We start from the raw sequence: 24,078 nt of genomic DNA on the forward strand, positions 1-24,078 counted from the left end.
CATAGCCTCGTGCTCGGGTACAGATAAATTGAAGAGCCGACCCTTGGGAAATTTACACCCCGGGCTTAGTTCAATTGCACAGTCATAACTCCTATGAGGAGGCAAGGACGCAGACTCATTCTCACTAAATACATCATAAAAGTCAGCCAAATAGTCAGGAACATCATGCGACTGAGGAGAGGTGGAAAAAACCGGAGCCTCACTAAAGGTACACCGACAACCCCAACTCACCACAGACACAGATTTCCAATCCAAAACTGGATTATGAATTTGCAACCAGGGAAACCCCAGAACAACGGCATCATGCAGACCATGCAACACCAAAAATCTGCAATTTTCTTGATGGTCTGGGGCGACCCGCATGACCACCTGGGTCCAAAACTGAGGTTTATTTTTAGCCAAAGGAGTAGCATCAATCCCCCTCAAAGGGATAGGCGTCTGCAGAGGTGTCATCGGAAATCCACAACGTTTAGCAAAATCCAAGTCCATTAGGTTTAGCGCTGCTCCCGAATCCACAAAAGCCTTGGCGGAAAATGTGGACAGGGAGCAGATCAGAGTAATTGCCAGAAGAAACTTAGGTTGAACACCACCAACAGAAAACGTGTGTGCAAAGCGTTTCTCTCGTTTAGGACAAACAGAAATAATATGCGAGGCATCTCCACAGAAAAAACACAGCTTATTGCGCCTTCTGAATTCCTGACGTTGCGCCTTAGGCAAAACTCTATCACATTGCATAGGTTCAGACGTCTGTTCAACCGGTGGCAACACCTCTCGTGCAATCCTGCGTTCACGTAAACGCCGATCAACCTGAATGGCTAATGACATAGAATTGTCCAGACCAGAGGGAACAGGAAATCCCACCATAGTATCTTTTACGGCTTCTGACAAACCCTTCTGAAAGAGAGCAGCCAAGGCATTATCATTCCAGGTAGTAAGGACCGCCCACTTTCGGAACTTTTGACAGTACAACTCTGCAGAATCTCGACCCTGGTTCAATGCCAACAGGGTCTTTTCAGCCTGATCAATAGCATTAGGTTCGTCATACAACAACCCCAAAGCTTGAAAGAATGCGTTCACATTAGTCAGAATAGGATCATCTGGTTTCAAAGAAAACGCCCAATCCTGGGGATCGCCACGCAGCAAAGAGATGACAATTTTAACCTGCTGCGCGGAGCTCCCTGACGAGTTAGGCTTCAAGGCAAAAAATAATTTACAATTATTTTTGAAACTCAAAAATTTAGATCGATCCCCAAAAAATACATCATGTGTAGGGATCTTTGGTTCAACAGCATGCGAACGAGCAAGGTAGGCGGAAATTCCCAGCACTTCCACAGCGAGCTGCTCCACACGATCAGACAATTGCTTTATCTCCATTGAGAGAAAAAAAAAAATTCCCCCTACGGCCTCAGAGATGTAGAGGAAAGAATATACGCACACCTTTTTTTTTTTTTTTTTAAACACAATTCTTTCCTGCTATTGAGTACCCTAGGATCTGCAGTATGGCGGGTGATTCTGTTATGATTGAGTCACCGTAGGAGGCAAAAACAGAAATGCTAGCTAAGTCCAGAAAACCAGAGAAGTTGGCAGCTATCGGATTGCAGACCCCTGAACCTATCAACACAACTAGCAGTAGCCGTGGGGGGTTCCTACGATGCCCTAGACCCCTCGATCACAGCTGGAGAAATAGCTAGACCTAAAGAAAGAAAGGGGAAAACTAAACTGCCCCAGAGCAGACCCCAAAGCAATAGGCAGCCCCCAACATATAATGACGGTGAAGCAAGATGAAAACACAAACACAGGCAGAAAGATAGACTGAGCAAAGACGGGACCCCAATCTAGCTAGATAGAAAAGGACAGGAAGGCTGCTGTCTGCAATCCGTGAAAAACCCTATGAAAATAAGAGCCAACAGACTGACAGTGAAAAAGGCCCTGAAGACGCTAGGCTTCAAAAAAGCTATGTCAGTACTCAGGAATATTCTGAAGACAGAGCTACAGGCAAAAGGAGATTCAGCTCACCCCAGCAGGGAATGGCAGAATCCAGAAAAGCAAGGAAAACAAAAACAAAACACTAATGCAAACAGGCAAAGCAGAAAAACTTAGCTTAGAGGAGCAGGAATCAGACTGGTGTCCTAGAAGTCCACAGAGAAATCACCCGCAGGGCAGAAGGGCGTCGGCAGCCTTATATCCAGTCCGTGACTCCACTCAGCCAGTCATCCTCATCAGGTTCAGGTGCCTGATAATCAGGCTCATTACCTTCCTTCACCAGAATAGGGAGTTCACCAGACCTCAGTGACGAAGGGGAAAATGAACTCACAACAAACCTCCCTCTTGACCAGGTTCAGTCTATTCCCCCATAACAGTTGGAAGAACAAACTGTAGACCCGAGTCCAGAGAGACTCCGGCAAGATGCACACACTGCCCAGATAAATCAGTAAAGGGAGCAGGTAAGTTTTGATCAGGTTTACCCTTTCCCTGAGGGTCAAAGACCAACCCTTCCATTGGTTCACCTTCTGAGTGGCAATCTCTAGCCTGCTGTCCCAATTTTGTTTGGGGTAATCCCCCTGGCCAAATTCGATGCCAAGGACTTTTGCAGAGATTTTGGGTCCTGGAAGGGTGTCCGGGAGATCAAAACCAGGATCTCCTCCTCCCAGCCAGAGACTCTCACACTTATCCCGGTTGATCTTGGACCCGGATGCCTCCGAGTAGCGATCTACCTCTGACATCAGCCACCCTGCCTCCTCGTGAGAGGAAACAAAAACAGTGACATCATCGGCATACACCACCACCCTCAGAGTGGCTTCCGGTGCTGCCTGGTCCATCCCGACCCCGGCCAACGGTCCACCCTCCTAAGTAGTGGGTCTATCGCAAACACGTACAGCAGTGGGCTCAAGGGACAACCCTGGCGAACACCAGATCCAACTTCAAAAGAGCTGCCAATCCAACCGTTCACAAGCGGGAAACACTCTGCCCCACCATACAAGGTTTTAAGCCAATCAACAAACACCCCCGGCAGGCCATATCTCAAAAGGACAGACCAGAGGTACTCATGATTAACCCGATCAAACGCTTTTGCCTGGTCCAGTGACAGCATGTACCCCTTCCAGTATCCAGCCCTGCCCTGCTCCACCACCTCCCGGACACCGAGCACAGCACTAATTGTGCTGCGACCTGGAACAGAGCAATGCTGGGCCTCCGAAGAGAGTCAGGTGCAAATTTCACCAGCCGATTAAACAGCACCTTTGCCAGAACCTTCCTGTCTGCATTGAGAAGCGCTATGGGACGCCAATTCTCTATGCACGATGGGTCCTTACCCTTTGACAAGATAATCAGGGCAGACCTCCTCATTGTCTTTCCTCGGGCACTCTGCCAAAGTCACTCATTGAATACCTCAGTCAAGAGGGGAACTAAAGCGTCCTTAAAGATCTTATAAAACTCAGATGTTAAGCCATCTGGACCGAGCGATTTTTTTTTTTTTGGGCAAGCCCTTCAATCGCCAACTTAACTTCCTCTTCCCTGATCATCTCTGTCAAAACGTCAAGAGAGGGATCTACCCCTGGTTCGGGAATGGTTTCAGCCAGAAAAGCCGACATCTTAATCCTCTTCCCCAAGAGGTGAGAGTAGAAGGATCTGACAACCTCCAGGATCTCTGATCTGGATCACCTCAGGGACCCCGTAGTGTCGACCAGTCCTGTAACCACTGTACTATTCACTGACATCTTGCAGTTTCTGTAACGGTCGGGCGAGCAGTACTTCCCGTAATCCTCTCAAAAACCAAAGATGCGTGTCTATCGCACTGACACCTCATGAGCAAAGATTTCACTCTGGAGATCTCTTCACGTCTACCTCCAGTTGAGACAAGATGTTCGAGTTTCCTCCTCAGATCCTGATACCGGCGGTACCTGTTCAGACTCCTGAGGCTCGAGAGCTTGCGGAAGAATCTCGCCACCCTTTTCTTGAACATCTCCCACCACTCTGACTTACTACTACAAAGATCCAGTAAGGATACCTGGCTCTGAAGAAAATCCTCAAAGGACTGTCTTATATCCGCTTCTTCCAAGAGAGATGAATTGAGCCTCCAAAAGCCTCTTCCCATCCGGAGGGTCTCTGTAACATTCAGAGAAAACAAAATTAAACAGTGGTCGGAGAACTCCACCTCAACAACAGACACTGCTGAAGAGACAGCTTCCTCCTTTAAATAAAACCTATCTATTCTGGATCTACAGTTACCTCGATGATAGGTGAACCCCTCGTGGCCTGGGGTGTGCCGAATGTGGACATCCACCAGGCGAGCCTCACTAGCTATACAATTAAGGGCGACGCTATCATAAGTCAGCTTGTCTCTGGAACCTCCTCTAACTCGGGGCCTCGTGACAGTATTGAAGTCCCCTCCAAAGACAACCTGCCGACTTGTAAAAAAGGCAGGGCTTGATCCTCATAAAAAGACACTTCCGGTCCCATTTAGATTGGGGACCACAGATGTTAATAAGCCGGAGCTCTTGTCCCTCCATGAGGACATCTAAAATCAGGCACCTCCCCATTTCTAACTCATTAACCCGTCAGCATTCCACCGCTGCAGTAAAAAGGACCGCCACTCCGCTATACAGCTCGGCCGCAAGAGACCAATAGGAAGGCCCAAGTCTCCACTCCCTCTTGGCTTTGAACACATCTGCCATGTTTGGCAGTCTGGTCTCTTGCAAAAAGAAAATGTCAGCTTCAACACGGCTGAGAAAATCAAAGGCCGCAAATCTGGCTGTATTTGACTTTATGCTGGCGACATTAATGGACGCCAGCGTCAATGGAGTGGGTACCGCCATCATTGGTGATTGAGTTAGATGGCTTTCTTCTTCCCACTCCCCTTATCCTCTGCCTCAGAGGAGGAATCCTTCCCCCTCTTTAATGACACAGAGGTGTCCATTCCCACTTGATTTTTCTTTTTGTCGTCCTCGTCTCCGGGCCAGTCCCTCCCTCCAGGGACCTTACATTCCCAGAAGGAGATTCGGCACCCCCTGTAAGCTCCGCCGAAGCCGGAACCTCACCCTCAGCTTCCTCCTCAGAGGAAGAGATGTTCTCAAGGGCTTGGAACCGGTTAGAAAGACCAACCAGAGGGGAGTCAGTTTTTCCTTCCTTAGGTACCTTGGTCAGAGCGGGAGAAGATGTTTTATCTCCCTTCTTTCTCTTCTTTTGGTGCCGAGCTTATGCTTGTTCTCTAGCCACTGCCTATTATCCTCATCCATACTTTCATAATGGGAGGATTCGGAGGCAGTGGCAGTTTCCTCCCTGTTGATCCTTCTGACTGCCTCATCCAACTCATCATCCCTCAGGGCCTCAGCAGCAAGACTGGCATCCAGGACAGGGGTCACCGCAGTAGCCCGGGGCTCGCCCAGCTCCCTCTCCTGTCTGCGCTTGTCTAGACGCCTCAGCTGGGCAGGCGTCTTTTTATTGCTTTTCCTCCTTGGCCCCTCAGCTCCCTCACCCCTGCTAGTCCCTTCCCCAGCAGAATCAGCCTTGCGGCTTTCTCCCACCGGGGTCATGACTGCATTAGCGAAGGAGCGAGGACAACGGCTGAATGGGTGACCTAAGTCACCACACAGGTGGCACCTAATCTCCACACAAGATGCAGCAAGATGGCCGATATCCCCACACAATGCACATTTCTGCACAGTGCAGTTTGCACTGAAGTGTGTGGGGTCGCCGCACTTGTGACAGAGCTTCGGCTGCCCCTGGTAGAAGACCTGGATACGATCTCTACTCAGGAAGGCAGATGATGGAATGTGGGCAACCGTACCACCTGAACGCTTAAGTTTTACCATAAATGTCCAGGCCCCTGACCAGATACCATACTCATTGCGGTTTTTCTTTGGCATTTCCACCACTTCTCCATATCTGCCAAGCCACGTCATGATGTCATAACAAGAAAGCGACTCGTTACAAGTCATCACGGTCACTTTATTGACTTGATTTTGGCGAGACACCGCCTGGATGGCAAAGTCTCGCCAGCCGGGCTCATTTTTTGCCAACTCATAATTCGACCAGAGGAGCTCAAGCCCCTCTGGCCGAACAAAGCTAACATCAAACTCAAGCGTGGAATAGGGATGTATCAAGGCGTAGATGTCAATAGCCTTGAAGCCCATCTTCAGCAGGAGCTCCACAACCTTAGTCTTTGGAGGACACGCATCACTGCCCCTCCACCGAAGACGGACCACATTCCTACGCACACTACCTGGCCCGGCTGTCGGAAGGGACCACACTGTATTTCCCCCATTTTGCTCTCGGAAGGCCCCGAGGCCATGCCTCTCTATCCAGAAGGATAGATCAACCTCTCAACCCTCTACCGTTAGTGATCTCTCCCCCTTCTTTAGAGCATCCAGGAGACGCCGCTGCAACATGCCGTCCCCAGAGGCCGGAGACGAGGTGGACGCCCTATTTCCCCGGAGGTGACAGCGGCATAACTACTAACGGGTACTGCCACCACCGGGGGGGGGCAACCGGACCAGTGACCACATCAACACCAACAATATCACTATTACCCACCTCCATAACACCCTCACTCTCCACCAAACCAGCAACCACACCACTAGACAAAGAAATTTCCTCATCCACACCTCCAACCACATTCACTCCTGCTGGACCAGTGACAACAGGGGGTGGCATTTTGACCTCCGCATCATCAGGCACAAGGGGCTCAGTCTCCTCCACAGAACTGGAGGACACTTCACCCCTGGACTTACGGGTGCCCTCCGCATCATCAGTTGGGAAGTTTCTTTGCTTCATTAGGCGTCGCTGATCTTTTGCTGCTGTGAGGCGCCGCTGATCCTTTACATCAGGATCTTGCTGACCAGCAGCGCCAACGCAGAACAGAATCTTGGGAGGATCGGAACGCCCAGCCCCCAACAGCCCCCTCACACTGCTGCCGCTTCTCAATTAAGTGATCAGCGGCAACATCATTCAGGGGCGCCGAGGCTACCGGAGCTGCCCCTGACACTGGGCAGCTCCCCCCTCCCACTGAGGAGCACACCATAGCTTCGTGGCCTGACCGTATACCCGCCGCCGGGCCACCCTCACTGTCCAGCCTCTCGGCTGATGCACCCTGCTGCTACGTCCCCGCTACTACAAGCAGAGACGGAGCTCTGCGCCTCACTACCACGCTCTGTACTCTCCCCGCGCCTTTGCACCGGATCCACAGCAGAACCCGGGCTGGGCTGGGCAACGGGGCTTATGCAGCGAGCTGACCCTGCAGCTGACTCAGGGGGTACAGGGAGGGGGGCATATACAAAACTCACCACTTCCTGGAGCTTCGGCTTGTTCTTCTTTACCTTTTTCTTCTGGTCCCCAGGTGCCTCCTCTGGTAAATCATCACCAAGATGGAAGTTCTGAAGGCACACTGGGGACTCCAGGAGCTTGATCTCCGCCATTAGAGCCCCTCCCTGGCCTCTGTTGTCACTGTCCTCCCCAGAGCCAGCAGAACTGCGACCAGATGCCAATGTCGCCTGTCCAGCAGGGAGCTCGCTGCATGTGGCCTGTGGGTGACTTTGCAGGCTGCCAGGTGGGGCTTTCTGCTGGTCATCATCATCATCATCCTCTCAGGCTGCAGCCCCACCTGCCTTTGCTCTCTGTTATCAGCCATTTCTCTAAATCTGTCCTCATTTATTAGTTTTTCTTTAAATGGTCCACTCTACTCTCTTAGGAACGCTTTCCTTATCTCCAGCTCATTAATATCCAGCTTCAGTTGCTTTACATCCGCCTGGAGTTCGGTCTTCCTGGGTCTGGAGGCACCTGCAGCTTTGGCGCTTGTGCAGCGCAGCTCCTCCCGGAGCCTCCTGATGGTCTTACTCGCCTCTTCATACTCATGGAGGTGGCTCATAACCCGGGAGGGATAGGTGGACACAGACTCTTTTGGTTTCTGCAGCCCCCAACCTTCCTCAGTGAGGTCGTCCTTACCTCCGTGAGCACTCAGCTTTCCTCCGGAAGGACACGCTGCTAGCAGGCTTCTCCTCCATGTTGGAAGCCTTACGGCTTCTCTGGTTCTCTGCAGACCTGGGGGGAGTAGGAGCCACATTGCTGCGACTCCTGGTGGAGTATCTCACCCCCGAGTCCTCTGATGTGCAGGCCGGTTGCTGGTTTCTTCTGTTCCCCCCCCGGCCTGGATAGGGAAACAGAAGCCTGGGACTTGGCTCCTTCACTCATCCCAGGAAACCCACTCCTCCCTGGGTAAGAGAGAGAGCAGGTCCCTGGGTGGAGAGGTGTTGATTCTCTGGAGTTCAGGAGCACACAGCAGGATCAGTGTCGACCGCACCCTCAATCAGCACAATGAGCAGCAGCTGAACAGAGCTGCACTCACTATTCTGCTGGTGCAGTCACTGGACACATACAGTACATTACATTACTGATCCTAAGTTACATACTGTATTATACTCCAGAGCTGCACTCACTATTCTGATGGTGCAGTCACTGTGTACATACATTACATTACTGATCCTGAGTTACATCCTGTATTATACTCCAGAGCTGCACTCACTATTCTGCTGGTGCAGTCACTGTGTACATACATTACTGATCCTGAGTTATATCCTGTATTATACCCCAGAGCTGCACTCACTATTCTGCTGGTGCAGTCACTGTGTACATATATTACATTACTGATCCTGAGTTACATCCTGTATTATACTCCAGAGCTGCACTCACTATTCTGCTGGTGCAGTCACTGTGCACATACAATACACTACTGATCCTGTATTATACTCCAGAGCTGCACTGACTATTCTGCTGGGGCAGTCACTGTGTACATACATTACATTACTGATCCTGAGTTACATCCTGTATTATACTCCAGAGCTGCACTCACTACTCTGCTGGTGCAGTCACTGTGTACATACATTACATTACTGATCCTGAGTTACCTCCTGTATTATACTCCAGAGCTGCACTCACTATTCTCCTGGTGCAGTCACTGTATACATATATTACATTACTGATCCTGAGTTACATTTTGTATTATACTCCAGAGCTGCACTCACTATTCTGCTGGTGCAGTCACTGTGTACATACATTACATTACTGATCCTGAGTTACCCTCCTGTATTATACTCCAGAGCTGCACTCACTATTCTGCTGGTGCAGTAACTGTATACATACATTACATTACTAATCCTGAGTTACCTCCTGTATTATACTCCAGAGCTGCACTCCCTATTCTGCTGGTGCAGTCACTGTATACATACATTACTGATCTTGAGTTACATTCTGTATTATACTCCAGAGCTGCACACACTATTCTGCTGGTGCAGTCACTGTGTACATACATTACTGATCCTGAGTTACATCCTGTATTATACTCCAGAGCTGCACACACTATTCTGCTGGTGCTGTCACTGTGTACATACATTACATTACTGATCCTGAGTTACATCCTGTATTATACCCCAGAGCTGCACTCACTATTCTGCTGGTGTAGTCACTGTATACATACATTACATTACTGATCCTGAGTTACATGCTGTATTATACTCCAGAGCTGCACTCACTATTCTGCTGGTGCAGTCACTGTGTACATACATTACATTACTGCTCCTGAGTTACATCCTGTATTATACTCCAGAGCTGCACTCACTATTCTGCTGGTGCAGTCACTGTGCACATACATTACATTACTGATCCTGAGTTACCTCCTGTATTATACTCCAGAGCTGCACTCACTATTCTGCTGGTGCAGTCACTGTGTACATACATTACATTACTGATCCTGAGTTACCTCCTGTATTATACTCCAGAACTGCACTCACTATTCTGCTGGTGCAGTCACTGTGTACATACATTACATTACTGATCCTGAGTTACATCCTGTATTATACTCCAGAGCTGCACTCACTATTCTGCTGGTGCAGTCACTGTGTACATACATTACTGATCCTGAGTTACATCCTGTATTATACCCCAGAGCTGCACTCACTATTCTGCTGGTGCAGTCACTGTGTACATACATTACTGATCCTGAGTTACATCCTGTATTATACCCCAGAGCTGCACTCACTATTCTGCTGGTGCAGTCACTGTGTACATACATTACTGATCCTGAGTTACAGCCTGTATTATACCCCAGAGCTGCACTCACTATTCTGCTGGTGCAGTCACTGTGTATATACATTACATTACTGATCCTGAGTTACATCCTGTATTATACCCCAGAGCTGCACTCACTATTCTGCTGGTGCAGTCACTGTGTACATACATTACTGATCCTGAGTTACAGCCTGTATTATACCCCAGAGCTGCACTCACTATTCTGCTGGTGCAGTCACTGTGTATATACATTACATTACTGATCCTGAGTTACATCCTGTATTATACTCCAGAGCTGCACTCACTATTCTGCTGGTGCAGTCACTGTGTATATACATTACATTACTGATCCTGAGTTACATCCTGTATTATACTCCAGAGCTGCACTCACTATTCTGCTGGTGCAGTCACTGTGTACATACATTACATTACTGATCCTGAGTTACCTCCTGTAGCTCTTTTTTTATTATGAAAGTATCAAAAACAATACATAACAGGCTACATAATACAAAACACAATACATAGCAGACAAGCAATGCTCCCGACATAAATATTTGTGCAAACCTCGCAATTTTACCTGATCCCCCAGGCTTTCCAGCCTAGAGGGCCCCAGCAGGATCCCTCCACCCCTATACAACTTGAAATAAAGAAACCCCGATATAACACATTCATCCCCTACGCACACCCTTTCACACTCCATTCGCACTTTGCACCCATACCTATATACAAGTAATAGAGAAAAAAAAAACATATTCCGGCCCTTCTGCCCTTAAAAAAAAAAAAAACCATAGCCACTTATACTGGCAAAACCCCAGCACCAGCCTAACACCTCTACGAAAAATTTTTTTTTTTTATTTATCATCCCCCCACCACACCCAAGGTCCAAAAGTCCATGGCCCATTACACAAAACACACAAGGTCCATCAATGTTCATGGCCTATCACATCTCTCTCTTGGCAACAACAGTTTATGCTCCAAGAGGAAAACCCTCACCCGGCTCCACCCAAAACCTATGCTATTTACCACGTGGTCCATTCTTCTTTTCCTTTCCACGATTTGTCCATCCACTTTCCCTTCGGATAAAGGTCCTCTTTTCCCATTCTCACCCCCCATTCACCCCCCTCCCAACCTCACTACACCCTCCAATGCACTCCTAACTAAAACAAAAGAAAGTATGTACATATGCATAATACACAAAATAATACAAATATACATTATTATCATATTTGTTTTGGCTTGCCACCACACACTTTGCTTTGCAGACCCAAGATCAGTGCCTGCAAGCCCAATATCCATTAATGCTCTATGTTTCCAAAACAAAAGACTAGAGTGGCATGCTTTAGCCCACCACTAGGAAAAGGAGTTCTCGAGGCCCCGTCCCTCACTAACTCATTCACCCTGTCCCTCAACAACTAGACTGTCCCTGCTTCTGTCCCTAAAGAAACTGTCCCTATCTGTCCCTTCCTGTCCCTACTCTACCTAACTTATCATAACTAACTCTCTATCTGTCCCTCAGTGCCTGTCTCTCCCTGTCCCTATCTGCCCCTACTTCTGTCCCTAGCACACCCAGTGAAACATATGCTATCCCTACCCTCATTCACACGGAGCTAGCTCTCCCTTGAGTGCGTTTTTAAAAGGAGAGGCCTCTCCAAAGCCAAGAGGCCTTCCTCACACCCAACCTTTCGAACTCCAAAGAACGGACCTTCAGCAGGTCACCCAAGATGTTTCCTACCACCTCATCCCTTGGGAGGGTTTTTTTCCGCGTCGAAACTAGGCACCGTGCATTCCAAGTGTAGAACCTAACCACTACACTGACTAGTAATAAAGTGCACGGGTCCCGGCCACCCAGGGATCTGAACGCTCCATAGGCCCACTCAGCGTAGGAGAGGGACGCCAGCCGCGGCCAACGTATGGAAGCACCCACCCTGTTGTACACCTCTGCATTAAAGGGACACTGAAGCAGGAAGTGCTCCATGCTTTCCAGCACGTCGTCACACTCCTCACGGGGACAACCCTGATCATCGGATTTCCTGCACTTCAGGTTATCCTTTACATACAGCCTCCCGTGGAAGCAACGCCAGGTCAAGTCCCAAAACTTCATGGTGATCCGCTTAGAATTTAAAAGCCCCAGCCCGACCTCCAGATCCCGGCCTGGGCAATCCTTAAGGGCCAGGGGCTTCTGGAAATGGGTCAACAGGACCCTCCTGTCAAGGCATTGCCTCGACATGGTCCTGATTTCCCACATTCCCAGACGCCACCGGCGGATCACCTTCAGAACCGGGGTAGCGTAAGCCGGGAAATGCCCATGAGGTGTGCGTAGGTCCTTCACCTGTCCTCCTGTCTCCCATTCCTGGAAGAAAGGCCAAAGCCAACCCTTGCAGGAGACTACCCACGGAAGAGCCCTTTCTAGCCAGAGGTTGGAGATGTTAGTCTTAAGAAAGGTGTTTACTAGAAACACCACCGGGTTGACCATACCCAACCCACCTTGTCTCCTCGTACGGTATGTAACCTCCCTCTTGATTAGGTTAAGCCTATTCCCCCATAACAATTGGAAGAACAGGCTATAGACCCGTGTCCAGAGAGGTTCCGGCAAGATGCACACACTGCCCAGGTATATTAATAAAGGTAGCAGAAAGCCTTTAGCCAGGGCAACCCTTTCCCTCAGGGTTAAAAACCAACCCTTCCATTGGTCCACCTTTTGGGCGGCGATCTTAAGTCTGCCCTCCCAATTTTGCTGGGGGTAATCCCCAGGGCCAAATTCGATGCCTAGAATTTTGGCGGTGGCCTGGGGCCCAGGAAGGGTGTCCGGGAGATCAAACCTGGGATCTCCCCCTCCCAGCCAGAGACTTTCACACTTATCCCGGTTGATCATGGACCCGGATGCCTCCGAGTAGCGCACTACCTCCGACATGACCCAATCCGCCTCCCCTCTCAAGGACACGAAAAGGGAAACATCATCGGCGTATGCCACCACCCTCAGAGAGGACCCAGAGCCCACCTGGTCCATCCCGACTCCCGCCAACGGTCCACGATCTACCCTCCTTAGGAAGGGATCGATCGCGAACACGTATAAAAGCGGGCTCAGCGGACAGCCCTGACGGACCCCAGAACCCACCTCAAAAGGGCAACCTGACCAACCGTTCACCAGCGGAAAAGTCTCAGCCCCTTGGTACAAGATCTCTAACCATTTTACAAACCTCCCAGGCAGACCATACCTCAAAAGGACGGACCAGAGGTACTCGTGGTTGACCCGGTCAAAGGCTTTCGCTTGATCTAATGACAGCAAGTACCCCTTCCAGTGACCTGCCCTACCCTGCTCCACTGCCTCTCGGACACCGAGCACAGCACTAAAAGTACTGCGGCCTGGAACAGAGCAATGCTGGGCCCCTGAAAGGAGCCGGGGTGCAAACTTCACCAGCCGATTAAACAGCACCTTGGCCAGAACCTTCCGGTCCGTATCGAGAAGCGCTATGGGACGCCAATTCTCGATGCGGGACGGATCCTTACCCTTTGACAGAATAATGAGGGCTGACTTCCTCATTGAGTCGGGAAGAGTGCCCGAGGAGAGACACTCATTAAATACCCCTGTCAAGAGGGGGACCAAGGAGTCCCTAAAAGTCTTATAGAACTCGGATGTTAAGCCATCCGGACCTGGCGATTTCTTGGGCCGAAGCCCATCAATGGCCAGTCTCACTTCCTCTTCCCTGATTTCTTCTGCCAAAGCACCGAGAGGGATCACCCCCTGGCTCAGGGACGGTTTCAGCCAGGAAAGCCGACATCCTGTCCCGATCCAGATCCTTCTTTTCCAAGAAGTGTGAGTAGAAGGATCTGACCACCTCCAAGATCCCTGATTTGGATCTGTTCAGGGACCCCGTACTGTCGATCAGTCCTGTCACCATCTTACAACTCACTGACATCTTACAGTTTCTGTAAGGGTCGGGCGAGCGGTACTTCCCGAAGTCCCTCTCAAAAACCAAAGATGTGTGTCTATCATACTGACACCTCGAGTAAAGATTTCACTCTGGAGATTTCCTCACGGTCACCTCCAGTCGAGACAAGCTGCTCGAGTTTCCTCCCCAGGGCCTGGTATAAGTGGTGCCTGTTCAGACTCCTGAGGCTCGAGAGCTGACGGAAGAACCCCGCCACCCGCTTTTTGAAGATCTCCCACCACTCTGACTTACTACTACAGAGATCCAACAGCGGTACATGGCTCTGAAGAAAATCCTCGAAGGATTGTCTCACCTCTGCTTCTTCCAGCAGGGACGAATTGAGCTTCCACAGCCCTCTTCCCATCCGAGGAGTCTCTGCAACATTCAGAGAAAAGAAAATTAGACAGTGATCGGAGAACTCCACCTCAACGGCGGACACAGCAGAAAAGATGGCGTCCTCCTTCAAAAAAACCTGTCTATTCTAGACCTACTGCTACCCCTATGGTAGGTGAAACCCCCGTGACCTGGGGTGTGCCGGATGTGGACATCCACCAGGCGAGCTTCACTGGCTATGCTATTCAACGTGACGCTATCATAAGCCAGGCGATCTCCGGGACCCCCCCGGTCACGGGACCTCGTAATGGTGTTGAAGTCCCCACCGAACACCACCTGCCGGCTCGTAAAAAGAAAGGGCTTGATCCTCAGGAAGAGACATTTGCGGTCCCACTTGGACTGCGGGCCGTAGATGTTGATGAGCCGGAGCTCTTGTCCCCTCATGAAGACATCTAGGATCAGGCACCTCCCCATTTCCAACTCAGTAACCCGTCGGCATTCAACAGCTGCAGTCTTAAAAAGGACTGCCACCCCGCTATATGGCTCGGCCGCAAGAGACCAGTATGAGGGCCCGCACCTCCACTCCCTCCGTGCTTTATAGATGGCCCCCATGTCTGTTAGTCTGGTCTCTTGCAAGAATAAAATTTCTGCCTCAATTCGGGAGAAAAAATCAAAGGCCGTGAAGCGAGCCGCATTTGACTTTATGCTGGCAACATTAATAGATGCCAGCGTCAACGGGGCGAGTTCCGCCATCATGGGTGATCAAGTTGGATGGCCAACTTCTTACCACTGCTATCACCTCCACCTGGGGAGGGGTCTGACACCTTCCTTTTCAGGGAAGCTCCCGTTGTGTCCATCCCACCCCCCCCCCGGTGTCCTCGCCCCCGGGTTCCAGGTCTGTCCCCCCCCCAGGAGGAACACTGCCCCCTGAGGGACGGACCCCACCATCCCCCGAAGGACCCTCCGGTGGTACCCCCGGCCCAGCATCCTCGTCTTGCAGCCCATCATCCGAGCCTCCGAGGATGCTGAACCGGTTGGAGAGATCAGAGGGGGGTCAGCGGGCCCTTCCGTGCGCACCCTGGTGGTCGGGGGCGGGGGAGATTTTGAAGGCTTGCCAGCCTTCTTCCCCCCCCGATTTATTACGATTGGCACGTTTGCTTTTGCCACCCGCTGCTGTAGGCTGCTCCTGGACCTCCTCATCAACACTTTCATACTGTGAGGACCCGTCCGAGTCAGCCGCTTTATCCTCCCTCTCCATCCTCCTGATCTCCTCTCTCACCACACTCTCCCTCAGGACCTCAGAGGCTTTTGCCACGGGCCTGGAGAGAGGAGCAGGCATCGACCCGGTTGCCCGAGACTTCACCTGCCCCCCACCCCCATGGCGTTTTTCTTGCCTCCGCACGTACGTGGGGCCCCTCACCTTGGCATTGCCCTTCCTCACCGGTCCCTCAGCCCCTTCCCTTCCGCCACCACCTGCCACAGCTGCAGGAGCGCCGCCAGAGGTTTCTCCCTCACGGACTCCTCCTGCCGGGCCTGCAGCGGCATTAGAAAAGGAGCGAGGGCAGCGGCTGAGAGGGTGACCTAGGTCACCACACAGGTGACACCGAATGTCTTTACACGAGGCGGCCAGATGACCTACCCCACCACACAAGGCACATTTCTGTACCTTGCAGCTAGCGCTGAAGTGAGTGGGGTCGCTGCACTTGTGGCAAACCTTCGGTTGCCCCTGGTAGAAGACCAGGATCCTGTCCCTTCCCAGGAACGCCGAGGAAGGGATGTGGGTGACCGTGCCGCCGGAAACCTTCAATTTAACCATGAAAGTCCAGCCCCCAGACCAGATGCCGAATTCGTCCCTGTTCTTTTTGGGGACCTCGGTGACTTCCCCGTAACGGGAAAGCCACGTCATAATGTCCACGCCGGTAAGTGACTCGTTACAAGTGACCACGGTCACTTGCTTGACGGAATTTTGGCGAGACACCGCTTGCGCAACGAAGTCTCGCCATCCGGGCTCTTCCCGCACCAGCTCATAGTTAGACCAGAAGAGCTCAAGCCCCTCTGGCCGCACAAAGCTGACGTCGAAGAAGTGGGACGCCGAAGGATGTATCAGGGCAAAGATGTCATTCGCCCCGAAGCCCATCTTAAGGAGGAGCTCCACCACCTTGCTCCTAGGTGGAAAGGCTTCACTGCCCCCCCACCTAAGACGGACCACATTCCTCCTTTGCGGCGGCCCCTGCCCGGCTGTGGGGAGAGACCAAACAGTCCCGCCCTCCCTTTGGTTTTGGAAGGCAGCAAGGCCGTGTCTCTCTATCCAGAAAGACAAGTCCACTGTCCTCCCCTCTAACACTATCGACCTTTCTCCTTTTTTGAGGGCCTCCAGGAAACGGAGGTGCAAAGCGCCGTCCCTGGAGCCCGGAGGCGAGACCCCCCCAGGACCACCCCGACCCCCAGCCGCGGCCCCCGCATAACTGTTGGGGTCTTGCGGCCGGGGGGGCAGACGGGCCAGCCCTCCCACCACCACTCATGCTTGCACCCTCATTTATCCGCCCACTCACTCTCCCATTCACTGTTTTATTATTGGCATTCACTCCAGCACTTTCAGACCCATTCACACCCGCACTCACTCCCTCCTCCATGTCACTCATATCTCCATTCACCTCTGCAAACATCTCTTCAAAAATATCCACGCCACTCTCATACTCACTATCACTCACACAAATGGTGCTTGCATTATTTACAGTATTATTTACAGAAATTACCTTAGCATTAGTATTTACAATATTGCCACTTTTTTCCCCGCAGTTCTCCCTCCCACCTGCTGGGGGCCCTCTCTGGCTGCCCGGTGCTCCTGGTCTGGCCTGGACAGTGCTGCTGGCCAGGAGTGCTGCTGCTCCTTTAAGGGCCTCCATGTTAGCCTGCATGTTACTCTGGCTGGGCCTGGGAGCAGCAGCTCCTGGTTTCCCCAGCTCACTTTTTTTTCTTTTGTCCAAAGCACCACGGTCGTCCTTTCCCGTCTGTACTCTCTGGGCAGGGACGGCCACTGGCACCGCTCCCTGCCCTGCATCTCCTCTCTCCGCCCCCGCCACTGGCATCCCAGGAAGAGCCGGAGCCCCCGCACCCCCAGATGACGGTAGGTGGGCAGGGGACCCCGACAACTCCCCACCAGTTTCTGGGGGCCATGCTACATTGCTGGGAAGGGTGGGTGGGACAGAGGGCAGCGGGCCCGCCGTGGCCACGCCCCCCCGATGGTCGCAGTCACTCCAGGCCGGGCAGTGACCCCTTGCGAGGCCACGCCCCCGGGTGATGCGAGCACAGCGGGCGGAGCCGCGACCGCCAAGGCCACGCCCCCCCGCCAGCCACAGCCACCACGGGCAGAGCAGCGGCCCCTTGCGAGGCCACGCCTCCCCCGGGTGACGCGGACATAGCGGGCGGGACTATGGCCGAGGAGGACACCCCCCCGCATGCCGCAGCCTCTGCAGGCCGGGCAACACTCGGGGTGGCCTCGCCCCCCTCACGGACCACCGCCGCCAACCTGTGCCCACCGCTCGACACGGGCAAGGCCGGCCACTCCCCCTCGTCACCCAATGGCGGCGGAGCCCCCTGCACGGACCCCTTTTTGGGTCGACGTGCCGGAGACCCCGCTCTCACCACGGGCGCCGATAGGGGAGCTACCAGCACCTTGCACCGCTTGAGCTGCGATTTAATTGCTGGATCACCCTTTCTTGGCTTCTGGACCCCCACCAGCGATCTAGACCTAACGGATCCGTACGTGGGGGGCCCAGAAGCCCCAGCACTCGCCGCCGGAGGTGCGGCCCTGGCTGTACCAACTTTACCTGGTGCCAGGCCAGCCCCCTCTGCCACTGAGGGCTGAGCCTGGACACCACCACCAACACCACAACCAGCAACGACCTCCATGTCACTGCCCTGGTCTGAACTGTCACCAGATGCGACAGTCAGGTCACAAGTCATCTCTCTCCCCGCTCCCTCGCTGCGGACCCACCACAGGGCCCGAGCCGGGGTGGGTAGCGGGTTCAACACAGCGGGACAGAGGGGCCCCGGGAAGAGGAGCAAAAACCAGTTGTTCCTCCACGCCTTCAGAGGCCTTATGCCTGCGCCTCCTGTTTCTCCTCCTCCCGGTTGCCTCATCCTCCGGGCAGACTTCATACCCAAACAACAGCGTGCCAAACCGTGCTGGGGATTCCGTCTGCCGTACTTGTTTAAGGATGAGGCAGCCCCCCTCAGAACTACTCCCGCTCCCTCCATCCTCCCCCTCGCTCCCGCTTTCCTCCGCGTTACTGGAGTCCAGCGGGAGGGCCATCTGCTCGGGGGCTATCCCACTGTATGTTACCTGGCTCATGCTGGTGTCCGCCAGGTCTTCAGGTGGAGGTGGCCCGGGTGTGGTGTGGGCGCCATCTTGCTCTTCCTCCTCCTCGCTTTCCTCCACCTGGATGGGGACTCCTGACCCCCCAGGAGACCCACCGGCCATGGCCCTGAACCGGTCCTCGTTGTGCAGCTTCTCCTGGAAGGGGCCGCTGCCGGCCATGATGGTACTTCGTCGGTCCTCCAGGGCCAGAATCTCCCCTTTCAGCCGCTTGACTGTGGCGGCGACCTCCGCTCTCTTTGAGGCAGGGAGCCTGTTTTTACTGATGACCCGGGCTCCCTCCAACTCTCCCCGGAGTCTCCTGAGCTGCTTGCCAGCCTCCTCGTACTCGGAGAGGTGGGCATGGATGCGGGATGCGTAGGTGGTAGCCGGCTCTCCCGCAACCTTGGAGCCCCAGATGTTACGGGGGGGCCCCGCCTCACCTCTGCCGGCTGCTGCACCTCCGGGGGAAGGGCCCGCCACAGCCTTCACTTCAGGGGTCCCGGACCCTGGAGCCTTGCGGCCCCCTGGGGTCCGCTTTTTCCCCATCCCTGGGACTGGCTGGCTGTGCCTTGGGCCTCCAGGTGGTGGATGAGGCCCCCCACCCCCAGCTGGCTTGCCGGGGGGTGGGAGCCAGGGGCACAGCCCCGGCGCTCAGTCCCAGGTAGAGTCCTCTTTCCTGGGAAGGGGGCAGATGGAAAGTCCTTGCAGGAAAAAAAAAAAACCTCCCTTCCCAGGAGCTTAGCAAAACCCCAGCCTGCAGACGCTCAGCTGCGACGCTCCTCCTCTTCCTGGGCGTGTCCAGAGCTGCACTCACTCTCCTGATGGTGTAGTCACTGTGTACATACATTACTGATCCTGAGTTACCTCCTGTATTATACTCCAGAGTTGCACTCACTATTCTGCTGCTGCAGTCACTGTGTACATACATTACATTACTGATCCTGAGTTACATCCTGTATTATACTCCAGAGCTGCACTCACTATTCTGCTGGTGCAGTCACTGTGTACATACATTACATTACTGATCCTGAGTTACATCCTGTATTATACCCCAGAGCTGCACACATTATTCTGCTGGTGCAGTCACTGTGTACATTACATTACTGATCCTGAGTTACCTCCTGTATTATACTCCAGAGCTGCACTCACTATTCTGCTGGTGCAGTCACTGTGTACATACATTACTGATCCTGAGTTACCTCCTGTATTATACCTCAGAGCTGCACTCACTATTCTGCTGCTGCAGTCACTGTGTACATACATTACATTACTGATCCTGAGTTACATCCTGTATTATACTCCAGAGCTGCACTCACTATTCTGCTGCTGCAGTCACTGTGTACATACATTACTGATCCTGAGTTACATCCTGTATTATACTCCAGAGCTGCACTCACTATTCTGCTGGTGCAGTCACTGTGTACATACATTACTGATCCTGAGTTACCTCCTGTATTATACCTCAGAGCTGCACTCACTATTCTGCTGCTGCAGTCACTGTGTACATACATTACATTACTGATCCTGAGTTACATCCTGTATTATACTCCAGAGCTGCACTCACTATTCTGCTGCTGCAGTCACTGTGTACATACATTACATTACTGATCCTGAGTTACGTCCTGTATTATACCCTAGAGCTGCACTCACTATTCTGCTGGTGCAGTCACTGTGTACATACATTACATTACTGATCCTGAGTTACCTCCTGTATTATACCTCAGAGCTGCACTCACTATTCTGCTGCTGCAGTCACTGTGTACATACATTACATTACTGATCCTGAGTTACATCCTGTATTATACTCCAGAGCTGCACTCACTATTCTGCTGCTGCAGTCACTGTGTACATACATTACTGATCCTGAGTTACATCCTGTATTATACTCCAGAGCTGCACTCACTATTCTGCTGGTGCAGTCACTGTGTACATACATTACTGATCCTGAGTTACCTCCTGTATTATACCTCAGAGCTGCACTCACTATTCTGCTGCTGCAGTCACTGTGTACATACATTACATTACTGATCCTGAGTTACATCCTGTATTATACTCCAGAGCTGCACTCACTATTCTGCTGCTGCAGTCACTGTGTACATACATTACATTACTGATCCTGAGTTACGTCCTGTATTATACCCTAGAGCTGCACTCACTACTCACTATTCTGCTGGTGCAGTCACTGTGTACATACATTACTGATCCTGAGTTACATCCTGTATTATACTCCAGAGCTGCACTCACTATTCTGCTGGTGCAGTCACTGTGTACATATATTACTGATCCTGAGTTACATCCTGTATTATACCCCAGAGCTGCACTCACTATTCTGCTGGTGCAGTCACTGTGTACATACATTACATTACTGATCCTGAGTTACCTCTTGTATTATCCTCCAGAGCTGCACTCACTATTCTGTTAGTTTAAAGTTGCTGTAGGTGCAATGTGATTGCAGATCTTTAATCACATGTATTTGCCCTGCTTCTTTGTAACATTATTTGGAGTTTTGATGTAAAGCTGCTCTCTACATGGAGTCCTCACAAGGTGTCCACAGTCACAGTGAAGGCCTCCTAATGAAGCATTCCTGTGGGATACGTGGACTTTGGCTCCCTATGGGGACATAACTCCAAACTTCCAACGTTCTGCATTTTAATAGCACATTGGACCCCCGTCTCCGGTAGTTTTGGGGCTGCACCTTCACCCCTGTCCCGGACTTGTCAGATGACCGGACGGTTAGCTCTCTGACTGTCGGCCCCTCTCCCGTCCTCCTTGGCTCCGGGCGGCTCTTTAGTTTTATGCCTTTTTAAGTTCCTATTTTTTCCCCTCGATTAACGCTCAGATTTCTGCATCCTCCACCCCTCGTCCCCCGTTTTCCGCCTCCTTCCCGTCGCCCCTGCAGCTTTTCTGTACGCTGTTTGCTATAGATACGATGGTGGCCTATTTTTTTTTTTTTCCCCTTAAAATCCTTGTGCGTCTTCAGAGACCTTTCCGTGTAATGTTCAAACCTCCCATCTCTCTGTTCTTCTTCGTTTTACGGCTTTAGAACTGTCAGAGCCGGAATCGATTTGCTCGTTAGACTCTGGGCTAAGACAGTGGCCTCAGGGCTGTAATTTATTGTTGAGTGGCTGAGCAAAACCACAGTGTTCCCATCCCCTAATCTGGGGCATTAAATGAGACTCTCGCAAATAAATATATATATATATCTCCCAGTCTCTTTCGATTTGCAGCGGTGCGGCGCAGACAGAGCGGATGTCCACTTGCCATGACCGTTAGTAAAGCTCTTCATTCCTACAGGCTTTCTTGTCATTTGCTATTTAATTCCTTTATTTTTTTTATTTTTTTTTTAACGTTGTTTTATATTCATCCACTGTAATATTGAAAAGTTGTTTTTTTTTTACTATTATGGTATTTTTATTTTTTATCGAAACAGACATAAATGTGACACGTAGAAAAAGGAAAATAATTTCTCTAGATTTGATGGAGGAGATACGCTCTCCATAAAAGATATTCCGGCATCTACTTAACATTACAATCATTTTTTTTTCTTTTATTTTTTTTTTTCATTTATTTTTTAGTTCTAGGTGAGAAATATTATAATTTTCAATTTAAATTCCACCTTTTATGTGGAACTGTCCCGAGTTTTATCACTTTTTTTTTTATAGGGTTGGCTCATAACTTTTGAAAAAAAAAAACACGCCTCCGATTATGAATGGTGTTTTATGTAACATTTTAAGAGTGTCGGACACTTCTTTTAAAATATTCTGTTCTAAATTATTAAAGGGAAGGGAGTCCCATATTTAGGGTCCTTGACTCTTAGTTGGAGCTGGGGAAAAAAAAACAAAAAAACGACAAAAGTCAACTGCCTGGAGGATCTACAAAGTGCAAACTTGTGTAATACTTTTTTTCACCTGCGGTGGCACTGCAGAGAAAGTGGGCAGAGTCTTAATTTGCATGTGATCGCCATGATCAACTTTATCATAAGAAGGTACTAACAAGTAAAGCATCCAAAATGCAAGATCATTCTAATGGTCTTTTAATGCATGTTGCCCAGTTAATTAGATTTTTATATTTATAAGTAATTATTGCCCCCCCCCCCAGTCACTTATAATAATAAAGTGTTAAGAAATCCCGAAAAAAAAGAAGCTTGTTGAAAAAAAAAGGTCTATGGACAGAGAAGTGTTAAGAAATGGTCTCAGGGAAAAACAATAATGTTCTTCTATTTAGCTCCTTTAAAGGTTGTTCAGCCTTAATAAAATAATACAAATTGTCTTCTTTCAAGAACAGCGCCACACCCGTCTACTGGTTGTGTTTGGTATCGCAACTCAAACTCATTTACTTCTAATGTTAGAATATCAGTCACAATCGGTGAAGAGGTGTGTCTAGGAGGCACATAAGCTTGGTGGTTCCCCTCAGTGAGGTCCCCAAGCATTGGGGTAATCACAGAGCGGACCAGTACTTTTCCAGTGACTTTCCCTTGAATGGCGGTGATATGTTTTCCAGGCAGTTGCACCCTAGGTTCAAAAGAATAATCCCCATGGTTTGTCTCTCTCCATCCTTTTTCTCTACGATGTAGAGAGTCTCCATTTTCCACCGAACTGGCCTAAAGATAAATTCAGACGTCAGTGAACCGCAACGTACGTAGGTCTCTTGCACCAACCTCAACAGCCCGTGAGGCTGTTGAGTTTGGGTTAGGAGACACATGGCCAGTCCAGATGTCATGGCCCAATCTCAGACGTCTGACGTTGGCCTCTTCGTGCATGGAGAACCCAACTTTCCACTTGTTCACAGGTACAACTCTGCCGTCGCTCTAGTTGGGCTTACGTGGCAAGCTTCTGCCCAGTGTCTGGCTCCCCAAGGGAAGAGTATCCGGTTGGATTTTGTCAAGCATTACATCTGGATTATTGTCTGGCGTTGTCTTACCTTTTACACCTGTTTTATGGTTTTTCATACTCACAATTCCCAAATCTATTGCATTCATTAGCCCAAGAAGCTAAACCTGGCCAACAGGACGTGCCATAGAAGAGGGGAATAATGGCTTACATGACCAATTCTCCAAAATATAATTTTATCCATAACTGGGCTAACTAGGTAACATGCTTCTTTCTCTATGTCTCTCTTCCAGATATCGAACATTTGTATCCGAGGATGCCGCCCCCAATACCCTGGTTGCCACAGTGCAAGCGTTCGATCCCGACGGAGATCAAGTCACGTATGAAATATCAGGAGGAAACGGAGAGGGAAACTTTCTTATTGATCCTCAGAAAGGTAATCATGGCTTCCGGACTCCGACACTATGGTGTTTACCGCCTGAGATTGTGTGAGCCGAGCTTCTGAACACACGTATCGATTGAGCCCACCGTCATCTGCCTAAAATCAATCAGTGTCACAGAGAGCTCGGTG

General features: G+C 50.8%; 1 protein-coding gene across 3 annotated transcripts in view; it reads left to right on the plus strand.

Annotated features, from left to right (window-relative positions):
* LOC141058780 (neural-cadherin-like) overlaps nt 1-24,078 on the plus strand; it is a 131,730-nt gene that overhangs the window by 80,172 nt on the left and 27,480 nt on the right. For all 3 annotated transcript variants that reach the window (XM_073554996.1, XM_073554995.1, XM_073554997.1), the window contains exon 7: nt 23,801-23,943. In XM_073554996.1, the coding sequence (XP_073411097.1) occupies nt 23,801-23,943 (143 nt within the window). The remainder of the gene's footprint in view (nt 1-23,800; nt 23,944-24,078) is intronic.

This window comes from Dendrobates tinctorius, unplaced genomic scaffold (genome assembly GCF_039654945.1).
Source record: "Dendrobates tinctorius isolate UK_male_01 unplaced genomic scaffold, ASM3965494v1 ptg000214l, whole genome shotgun sequence".
Lineage (NCBI taxonomy): Eukaryota > Metazoa > Chordata > Amphibia > Anura > Dendrobatidae > Dendrobates > Dendrobates tinctorius.